The sequence below is a fragment of the Dasypus novemcinctus genome, chromosome 9 (genome assembly GCF_030445035.2).
Source record: "Dasypus novemcinctus isolate mDasNov1 chromosome 9, mDasNov1.1.hap2, whole genome shotgun sequence".
NCBI lineage: Eukaryota > Metazoa > Chordata > Mammalia > Cingulata > Dasypodidae > Dasypus > Dasypus novemcinctus.
In genome coordinates, this window is record NC_080681.1 from 87928424 (window position 1) to 87939815 (window position 11392).

An 11392-nucleotide genomic window follows, 5' to 3' on the forward strand; every position below is an offset into this window, starting at 1 on the left:
GGGACACGTGGGAAGGGCTTATACTCTTCACCCTAGACAACTCTCACCCTTTAGAAACCAACACAGAAGTTACTTCTTTGAAACCTTTCAAACTCCCCAGGCATAATTGGTCTCTACTTTCATACACCCAGTATTTACCTCTGCTGTAACATTTTTTGTATTATTCATTACCCATGTGTCTCTCACTAGACTTATTTAAGGGAAGAACTGGTTTTTTTTCCATCTTTATATACCCACATTTACTAAATTCTAGGCACTGTTTTAAATATTTGCGGATATAGTGTTGACATAGATAGACAATCCCATTTTTCATGTGGGAGTAGCAGTAAAGAGATTAAGGGACTCAATAAACATTTGTAGAAATAACCTGAATTGATATCCCTGAGTGGAAAACTTTTGTCCATTTATCTGTTCCTTTGGCCATTTTTTAAAAGGATATTTCATATGATATTTCTTGTATTTTTACTAATAAAAGTTTATTTTAGTATTGTTTAGTTATAAACACACATTTATTATTGGGTACCTTCTAGGAAAAGGGTTAAGTAATATCAAGTATCAAACACTAATGAAATGTAAGAAACTCGTAATATTTCATTATATTTTTATTAGACCACGAGGAGATATAGATAAAATTGGGAAATAGTCATTAAGAGGTAATGAAGTACCTACAACACATTTGATTGACTGATATTATAGCTTCTGAACTTGAAAGTTTAAAACAAACAATTTAAATGTTAAAACTTATCTACTAAGTTATTTAAATGTATTGTCAGTGCCTTCGGTTGTTTTGTAGGGCAGCAGGAAAGAGTGGCCTGGAAGAAAATGAAAGCAAAGCTGCTGTTATCCCCATGGGGAAAGCCAAATATGCTAGTACAGCTACTTTTGCCTCTGCTTTCCACAGAGGGATTTGTTCAGAGGGCACACCAGCTGAGTCTGCACTGGGAGTTGCTTATGGGGAAGTGAACATTCCAGCTAATGGGCACATAGAGTGTGTAGCAACTCAGAAATCTTCCTTTTTGGCAGATCTCAAACTTCCTTTTCCCATATATATAGAGGCCTTGAGGCATCAAGAAGTTGTGGTTTTTGAGGGGCCAGAAGCTTATCAGCCCCACCAATATATTCATCAAAGGCAGGCAAGAAAAATGGGTTATAAAAATAGACTCCATTTGGTTTCCTTCTCTGGTCCTCATTTGTGCTTTCTTCATGTTGTCTGGAAAAGCCAAAGCTTGCCAGCCAGTATGATTCTTCACTTAGAATCACCCTTTTTCTCTGCTCCCCACCGTTTGGCTTCATCTATGGATTTCTCTGGCCTTTAAGACATTGCTCCACTAAGTAATAAACATATGCTTTTCTGAACAGAACCAAAAGTCATGACCTCACTTGGCCCACAGAGTGCTTTGTGTCTGTCTCTTCTGCCTGGCTCTCATTTGGGAAACCTGAGTGACTCCCAAAGACAAATTTTCCAAGTCTCACTGTCAGTAAGCCAAAGATGCAAACTACCCCTCTTCAGAACTTTGACTCTCATAGAGTCAAATTTGCATGCATGATTAGATGTCAGCTTCAGTGCCCCCAAGTAGCTTGGCAGTCACAAGCTCAGTTTCTTTTTACAAATGGGCACCTCAGATATGAACCTTGGACAGATTCAGCTAGAGTAGGGAAAAAAAAAAAAGAGGTGCTGTATGAATGCCACTATTTTACCTTATTTTCACATTTTCCACGATGTATTATCTAGCAGGATGAAGCAGATCTACAGGTTACTCTTCTGAGAAGTTAAAAAGTGTATTTTTAGCCCTTCTTTCTGCCTTGCCATCCTGATCTGCCTCCTTCAAGGACTTGAAATGTTGCATGGTGCTGCCCCCACTTGGTTCTTTGTAGTGCTTATATTACCTCTGAAAATCTCAGATAATGTAGCACTTCATTTTTTTCTAAGCATTTTCAAATATTTTTATTAGATTCTCGTAGTAACATTGTGAGTTATGTGAATTAGGGATTATCTATAGCTACTTTGTTGATGAGAAAACCGAAGGATAGCTTTGTTTGTTGGTGTGTTCAAAGTTACATGGCTATTAAGAGACAGAACTGGACTATAATTCAGACCTCTTGCCTGCTATCCAGTTAGGTTCCCTGATCCTTTGTAAATTCAGTTCATCCAAAAATAAGTATTAAGGGATTAGTGCTTAGAGAAATCTGCCCCCTTTTCTCCCTTGGCAGGCATAGGGCGATAATCCATCACGTTAAGGTTTGAGTAAATTCACTAATCCATTTGGCAAAAGTTTGAGCTCTTACGCTGTTTGAAGCGCTAAGACTCAGATTCTGTGGACCTAACTCTCCAATGTAATATAGCATTAAAGACCATGGACTCTGGAGCCAGACTACCTGGGTTTGAATCCTAACTCCTCCACCTATTTACTAATTGGGTAACCTTGAACAGGTTGCTCAACCTCTAAATGCCTCACTTTCTTCATATGTAAAATTAGAATAAAAACATACTTACTTCATGGGGTTATTGTACAAATAAAATGAGATAATACATGTAAAAATGCTTAAATAGTACCTGGCACAAAATAAGCACTATATAAACAGTAGCTGCTATCTTTATTCTCATTTATATATTAATATGTTTATCCTCTCTTCTTAAAAAAGTAGAAAAGCCCTTCATGGGTATGTGTATTTCTTCACATAGTTTCTCCATAGTCCTACTTACTCCCATTCTCTCCTCATTCACTTCTTTCTTACTCTTGTCTTATCACTTAACTGAAATTGCTTTTGCCAGTTGCCAGTGATTTCCTAATTGTAAATCCAGTGGGCACTTAAAAAAAAAATGTTTTCTACTTACAGAAGTTTTAATTCACCTAGAAGATTTAAGCATTCTAAAGTATATAAACCGGGAAACGGACTTGGCCCAGTGGTTAGGGCATCTGTCTACCACATGGGAGGTCAGCGGTTCAAACCCCGGGCCTCTTTGACCCGTGTGGAGCTGGCCCATGTGCAGTGCTGATGCGCGCAAGGAGTGCCCTGCCACGCAGGGGTGTTCCCCTATGCGCAAGGAGTGCACCCCATAAGGAGAGCCGCCCAGCGCGAAAGAAAGTGCAGTCTGCCCAGGAATGGTGCCGCCCACACTTCCCATGCAGCTGACGACAACAGAAGCGGACAAAGAAACAAGACACAGCAAAGAGACACAGAGAACAGGCAACGGGGGGGGGGGGGAATTAAATAAATAAATGAATCTTTTAAAAAAGAAAAAAAAGTATATAAACCTAATAACATATCTTCAAACACAAAGCCACAAAATGACAGAATTCAAAGTAATCAATAAAGCCATGATGATAATAGGATATTAGAATATATTTCTCTCGGTAACTCATAGAACACACAGACAAAAAAAAATCAGGACATATAGAAGACTTAAACGACATGATTATAAATTTGGATTAATTGAGATAATATCCTAGAATTTCCAATATTTGCAGAGACAAAAAGTTCAGCTAAATTCTGGGCCATAAAGTAAGTTTCAATAAATTTCAAGGAAGTTATGTATGTTTTCTGAGCCTTGGAATTAGGTTAAAAAGCAATCACAAGGGAAGTGGATTTGGCTCAACTAATAGAGCGTCTGCCTACCATATGGGAGGTCCAGCGTTCAAACCCAGGGCCTCCTGACCCATGTGGTGAACTGGCCCACATGCAGTGCTGATGTGCGCAAGGAGTGCCATGCCACGCAGGGGTGTCCCCCACGTAGGGGAGCCAAACGCACAAGGAGTGCACCCTGCAAGGAGAGCCAACCTGTGCAAAAAAAGCGCAGCCTGTCCTGGAGTGGTGCTGCACACACGAAGAGCTGACACAGCAAGTTGATGCAACAAAAAGAGACACAGATAACTGGTGCCTCTGACAAGAATGCAGGCAGACACAAAAGAACACACAGCGAATGGACACAGAAAGCAGACAACGGGGGGTGGGTTGAGGGGTGGGGAGGAGAGAAATAAATTAAAAATAAATATTTTAAAAAAAGAGCAATCACAAAATGATAACAATGATAACTCTTAAGTCCTAATATGTTGGAAAATTAGGCATTTCTCAATTACCAAAGGGCTTAAAGGAAATGATGAAGTGTTTTGAACTGAACGATAATGGAATGTGATCAATAAAAAACTAGTAGTATACAGTTAAAGAATCTCTTGGGGAAAATATTATAGTCAATCAATATTAGAATAGAAAAAAAGGATAAAAATCACTGATATAAGAGTGACATTATCAACATGGCAACATAAGACATACCCTGGAAAAGTCTTCCCTTGGCATCAACTACTCCCACTTGCTTGGATCTCCAGATTTGTGGAGAAGGACTCCACAAATGTTGAATTAAAGAATACAAAAAATCAGTGGGCACTTTTCAAGCTCATCTTACTTGACCTTATTTGATACTGTTGGTTATTGCCTTTTTAGAATGTTCTTCTTTGTCTATTTGCTGCGTCTTCTTCTTTGTCCACTTCTGTTGTTGTCAGCGGCACGGGAATCTGTGTTTCTTTTTGTTGCGTCATCTTGTTGTGTCAGCTCTCCATGTGTGCAGCACCATTCCTAGGCAGGCTGCACTTTCTTTCATGCTGGGCGGCTCTCCTTACCGGGGCGCAGTCCTTGCGCGTCGGGCTCCCCTACGCAGGGGACACCCCTGTGAGGCACGGCACTCCTTGTGCGCATCAGCGCTACACATGGACCAGCTCCATATGGGTCAAGGAGGCCCGGGGTTTGAACCGCGGACCTCCCATGTGGTAGACAGACGCCCTAACCACTGGGCCAAGTCCGCTTCCCCAGACTGAGTATCTTTATCCTCTGCACTGCATGGTGCTGTGCTACCTATACATACTTACTTTTTAGCATTTACCACATGATATTATTTGTCTATAACTCTTACTACATTGTAATTTCCTCAAACGGGCATCATTGTGCCTGGATTCAGGAAAAGCCCTTGGTAACTTAATGTATATACAGTCCCTGTCTTCTAGGTGTTTACTCTCTTGTAGCTTCACCACTAGTATAAACATTTCTGAAAAATGGTAGCTGGGTTTTCCTTATATTTTGCAGTACATCAACTCTGGCAATCTGGAACAGTTGCTAGACAGTAACCTGCATTTGCCCTGGACGGTGAGAGTGAAACTGGCTTATGACATAGCAGTGGGCCTCAGCTACCTTCACTTCAAAGGCATTTTCCATCGGGACCTCACATCTAAGGTATGAAGGCTTTACTTTCACAACTCTTTGAGAGACACTGTCTTTCTCTCTTACCAACAAAGTTGGGTTAAGAGACCAACCATTAATGAGTTTAGAAATGATGGTGATCTCTTAAAGATTTTATATCTAATCACGGAGAACACAACTCATTACTCCGTTTAGCTAGTCCTTAAAAAGCCTATCAAAAAGTAAATAAATAAAAAGCCTATCTCAGCTCAGAGCAGATTCCTTTAAGTCTGAAGCCAGGTAACATGTACATCATGAGAGCCTTTACCTTTGACTTCAGCCTCCTGAATGTGTGTTGCAGGAGCAGTATCACGAGGAGGAGTAAGGGATTCTTGCCTTGTAGGAGTGGCAGCAGTTAAGTGGTGTGGGGGCCTGTCTTTTAGTACTGTCTCCATGGCTTCTGGGAAGTCACTCATAGCTTAGAGGAGGAGTAAGAGTTCAGTGATTTTTAGTCACTTGAGTGCAGGTTTTGAGGGCCATAATGTACTGACCCATTTTCTTTCTGTGTGATTGAGTTTCTGCCATCCTGCCAGTTCTTCTTTGGCATCAGCTGTTCTCTTGTTGCTCACATTGCTGTGTGACCAGGTTAGAAAAGAGTTGCTTTTAGAGGAAGTTGGCCAGGCTACAAGGTAGGCACCATGGGGCCAAGTATCCCAGGACACAATTGTGACAAGGCTTATATAAATAGTACGGTTTGATCATTGATGGGAGAAACAATAAGGCCATCAAACATATCCAACATGATTTCTTTACATGAGTTGAATTTCAAGTCTTCCAGGGGAGGGATATTAGAGTATTGTACCTATTTATTTTTGGTTTCTATGGATTTTATTATTCTGGACATTTGATATAAATGACATAAATATATGTCTTTGTTGGCTTCTAAACAGAGAGTAATAGATTTGCATTTTAGGAAGATCATATTGGCAGGAATGCGGAGGATAGATTATAGAGGCCAAGCCTGGAAATACAGAGACCAGTTAGAAGACTTCTGCGATATTCAAGGGAGGAATGTTGAGGACTTGAACTAGGGCAATTAGTTTTGGAGATGGAGAAGGACTGATTTGAAAAATGTTTAGAAGCTAAATAGTAAATGTATAATAGTAAAAAATCTAGGATGAACCCCAGGTTTCTAGCTTAGCAAACTGGATGGAAAAACAAACAAACAAAAAATCAGCTGACATAAAAGTACAGGTAGAATTACATGTTTTTGGGGAAAAAGATGAGTTCAGGTTTGCATGTATGAAGTTCAGTATGAGTAATTCAGATCTCCAGAAACTAGATGTACAAATACGAAGTTTGAGTGAAAAGATGAGGGCTAAGGATATACATTTGGGAGTCATCAGAGATGATAATCAGAAAATGTGAGATAGCCTTCAGAGTAGAGGACAAGAAGAAGAGCTGTAAACCCAAAATAGAAGCCTGAGAGCATATTATGGGATAGAAAGAAGAGCTTGCATTGGAATCTGGAGAGTGGCCAAAGGTACAGAAGGAAACCCAAAAATGCACGTCATAGAAACCAAGGAAAAAGAATCAAAAAGAAGGAATAGACTCTGATAGCTAGTATGTTAGCTGCATGACCACAACTGTTGTCTTCATCTCTACAGGCTTAGTACTAACACATTTCCTGAATCATATGTTAAAAAATGCTAAAGGAAGTAATCAGCAGTGTCAAACGCAGAAAGACTAAGACAAGGACTAATTTTGTCTCTTGAACTTAGTGCCATGGAGCTCATTGGGATCCTCAGTGAGAATACTTTCAGCAGAAGCGAGTGAGGAATGAGTGGTAGATAAGGAAGTAAAGTGTGTGTTGCCAGCAAAAACTTCTCTAGCCTAGATCCCTTTAGTAGGCTCAGGAGTTTGTTGGAAAACTCCATAGGGATTAGTCTTGGTTGGGACTCCTCCCCATTTTCCCTTCACTTCAGATGCAGACATCTTAAGTTTGGCTTTTTTGATAGGAAAAGGTTTTCAATATCCCATCTTCCTCTTTGGCTCCAATGTCCAGCTATTGGCTATAGTGAATCCCTGAAGAGGGCAGTGCTAACACTCTAGTTTGGAGGCAGCCTGGGCCTGAACATCCCTGCTCTAGCCATTTCTCAGCTGGTCATAGAAAAGCTACTTTTGTGAAATCATTCTCCTAGATGGGTGGTCTGCAGTATGTGTACAGTAGGCCTCAACGAATGTGAAGCTGGGTCAGAAATAGAACAGTATGATAAGGGCTGTGCTCTGTGACCATGTCCTTCTCTTTACCTGGTGCTCCCAAGGTGTCTTTAACGGGTAGTTTTGGAGGACTATAAAGCAAATAATAAATAGAACTTTAAACTGGGCCTTGGAGATGGGAGCCTGAGTTGTTGGTGAATGGGAGGAGGGGAGAGAAATGGGTGACAGTTCTAAGCTGCCACTGCCTCATAGGCTAGTGCCCCATAGCCTGGGCTTTTGCTGTCTAATAGACGGGGTGGCGTAGGGCCCATTTTTCTCACAGGCAGGGAGCCAGGGGTGCTGAGCCAGCAGAACAGATAGGATAGCCAAAGCCAGGACAAGCACAATGACTGTCCTGCTTGGAGGGCAGAGGTGGTGTATTTCTTCCTGAGATCCAGGATAGGAAAGGATATGAAGAAATCACAAGCTCCTTCTAGCTCAAGGAAGAATAGTGTGATCCAGTCAAGACCAGAGAGAGATATTGATTTGTACGTGATGTCTAGTAGGCAAGAAGTAACTTGGCAGTGCTTTAGCAACTAGATGCCAAGGGTGGTGAGGAGTAGGGAGGTCTGGTTTGAGTCAAATAGAGCCTTGCTTGGCCCAGAAATGTCCCTATGAGCCAAGGATTCCTGCTGTCTCCTGACTCTGGAGAAAGGGGGCTGCGGCAGGGTACCTCCTGAGCCAGAATAGTGTAGTTATTTTGAATGCAGCTATTTGGGGAGAGCTGGTTGCTGCTTTGTGTTTATTTACAGGTCATTTAGGTTCATCCTATCTCTGGAAATAGAGCATGTCCTGAGCCTTCCCCATGAACTGAGGGGAAGGAAGGCCCAAACCAGAATCTGCTGCCCCTAAGGAACTCATAGCCTCTCTGCTAGATTGTAAAGGTGGCATAGAAGAGCTAAAGGAGTTGAAATGAGGATAGAGGAGAGCGAGGCTGGAGAGGTCAGGACTAGAAAGATAGCTTGCCTTAAAAGACATATGATTTTCTTAGGTGAAAAGGAGAAAAGGGATACATTTCAAGTAGAAGGGAACAGTATCAGCAAATGCAAAATTTTAAAGTGCTTGTTTGGACTTGACAAGTAAAGTTTGTGACAGTTTTGGATGTGGATGTGTACATTGCTATAATAGAGGGCATGGGAGAGTCTGGTTGGATGGAGCCAGATCACAGAAAACTTTTGATACCAGGGAGGTTGACTGTGAGCTTATGGGCAGTGAAAGTTAATATAGCCTTGGGCACTTATCCTATTCCTAAATTGCCTGGCAAAGTCGGTCCTAGGCTTTGGGTCTCTGCAGTCTGAGGAAAAATGAGGAAGGCAGGCCAGGGGCTTGATAGTCTCTCTTTCTCTTCACTAGACTGTAAGTTCCAAGAGTTCCTATTTTGTTTTCTGACACTTAGAACCATGCCTAGCACATAGCAACTATGGATAAATTTTTGTGTCTGAAGCAGGAAGTGAATCCTTTAAGGCAGCCACCCAACATCCAGGACTAACTCATCTCAGATGGCTGTCTCAGAGACCCCAGGTCTGATCACTAGAGTCAGCCTGAGACTATGATTCAACAAGGAACAGAAGACAAGATGTCCTGAGTGTAGACTCAGGGAATGAGCAAGAAGTGAGTGAGGAGAGAACAAGGCTAGGTTATGTGTATGTGTGTGATAACTCTATGGCTGGCTGGTCCCCACTTATGAGCGACATTGTCTTCTCTTCTTCTTTGGGAACCCTAGAACTGCCTAATAAAGAAAGATGAGAATGGTTACTCTGCAGTAGTGGCTGATTTTGGCTTGGCTGAGAAGATTCCTGATATCAGGTGGGTAGACCTAATGGTTGCTGGGATCACAAAGGAGGGGCCCAAGGCTAAGGGAAATCTTCAGCTTCCTCCCCAGAGAACCGGCCTTGTCTACAGCTCAACCTCAGCTTCCTAATATCAGTCAATCCTAATCTGTGCCCACATTTGGGAGGAGAGGAATTCCCCATGGTTGGAGATCCCAGTATGCCAGCCAGTGGCAAGCCCATTCTCCTTATTTCTTACCCTACAGCAAGGAGAATGAGAAGTTGGCTGTGGTGGGCTCACCATTCTGGATGGCACCCGAAGTTCTCCGAGATGAGCCCTACAATGAGAAAGTGAGTCTGGGGACCTCAGGACCTAGCTCTCTTTAGAATTCACTTTTAGCAGAAAACAACCAGGATCATACTTTATGTTCAGAGTGAGGATCTACATACATCCTTCCTACTAAGAGCAGGACTGGTACCTGGAAGCTTCCCAATAAATGAATTGAATGAAATAAGGGAAATAGAGCCAAGCCTGGGACATGATGGGCATGGGAAGCAGATACTCCAACCCTTACCCCATTGAGAAGGAAACTGAGGTCTAATTACCCACCAGGCGGACGTGTTCTCTTATGGTATCATCCTTTGTGAGATCATCGCCCGCATCCAGGCTGATCCGGACTATCTTCCCCGCACAGAGGTGAGCTGTGGAAATGGGGGTCAGTGCCACTGGGATGGGACTGGTTTTTAGGCTACAGAACTGTTTTTCCTTGGGGTGGAGAGGCTGGAACTCAGATTATGGCTGTTTCTCAAGGGTAGCTCCCAGCCTTTCCTTCTCAGCTGGCCTGGATGGGGATTAATGACCTGTGCCCACCCATGCCCCTCATGTTCCTCCCCCCTCCCCATACCCATCCACAGAACTTCGGGCTGGACTATGACGCTTTCCAGCACATGGTGGGAGATTGTCCCCGGGACTTTCTGCAGCTTACCTTCAACTGCTGTAATGTGAGTGTCTTTTTCCCCCTGGCTTTGCTTGCTCAGAGGCTGGCTGAACCCTTTTCTTCACTTGATTGGGACTACAGGGAGAGGCTGCTAATCAGTCTCATTCTCAGTGTATGAGTGCCTGATGGCATGCTTTCTGTGTTGGTGCCCACCCCATTCGTTGGGCCTGGCATGAATCTCCAAAGCCCCAGACCAAGGAAAGAAAAATTGTTTTGTATTATCCTGCAAGTTAGACTCTCCACTCCTTGCCTTGGGTGAAGATGAGCTCTAGTCTTTATTCTGACTGTGGATCCAGCATGTCCTGAGGCTCCATGGGAAAGTTTCTTGTCAGCCTTCACTTTATAGAGTGCTAAGGCTAGACTTACCTCTTCTGACCAAGGATAGCTAGGCATTGTTTAGATGGTGCTCTCAGAGACATGTTAGCAGAGTAACCCAAAGAAGAGAACAATGGTGGATACTTTTGGAGGGTCCAGCCACATAAGGGAATAAGACACATACAGAAAGGGGGCTGAGATGACCTTAACCCTAGGAGTCACTTTCATGGCCTGGGGCCTTCAGAAAAAACCTCTTAGCTACAAATCTGAATCTTAAAGGATGTCAGAAGGGAGTGAATGTGGCTCAGCGGTTGAGCACCCTACATGGGAGGTCCTGGGTTCAGGTTCCAGTGTCTCCTGAAAAAACAAAAAAACAAACAAAAAGCAAAACAAACGAAAAACCAACTCAGGGAAGCTGATGTGGCTCAGTGATTGAGCACCAGCTTCCCACATATGAGGTCCTGGCTTCAATTCTCGGCCCATGGTACCTCAAAAAACAAACAAAAAAACAGATTCAATGCCATCTTTAGGGTAAGAGATGGAGTACAGGGCTAATGGCTAGTGTGGATGCCTACAGATGGACCCCAAACTGCGCCCATCCTTTGTGGAGATTGGGAAGACCCTGGAGGAAATTCTGAGTCGCCTCCAGGAGGAAGAACTTGAACAGGACAGGGAGCTGCAGCCCACTGTCAAGGGTAAGACACCAGAAAGCACTGATTTCAAGGAGGGGGGTTTTTGGGGTGTGGGGTCTTCTCCAGGGCTTTAATTCCAAGTTCAGAAGCAAGGGGGAGGACCAGGGGATAATGGAAAATGGAACAGACTCTCTGAGTGTGACTTGACATATGCTTCCCTTCTCTGAGTCTGTTTCCTCATTGGTGCAAT

General features: G+C 42.9%; 1 protein-coding gene across 12 annotated transcripts in view; it reads left to right on the forward strand.

Annotated features, from left to right (window-relative positions):
• Positions 1 to 11392, forward strand: part of TESK2 (testis associated actin remodelling kinase 2) — a 174474-nt gene that overhangs the window by 161313 nt on the left and 1769 nt on the right. For all 12 annotated transcript variants that reach the window (XM_023590630.3, XM_071217478.1, XM_058303685.2 and 9 more), the window contains 6 exons: positions 5077 to 5223; positions 9152 to 9234; positions 9464 to 9548; positions 9811 to 9894; positions 10113 to 10199; positions 11088 to 11205. In XM_023590630.3, coding sequence (XP_023446398.2) covers positions 5077 to 5223; positions 9152 to 9234; positions 9464 to 9548; positions 9811 to 9894; positions 10113 to 10199; positions 11088 to 11205 — 604 coding nt within the window. The remainder of the gene's footprint in view (positions 1 to 5076; positions 5224 to 9151; positions 9235 to 9463; positions 9549 to 9810; positions 9895 to 10112; positions 10200 to 11087; positions 11206 to 11392) is intronic.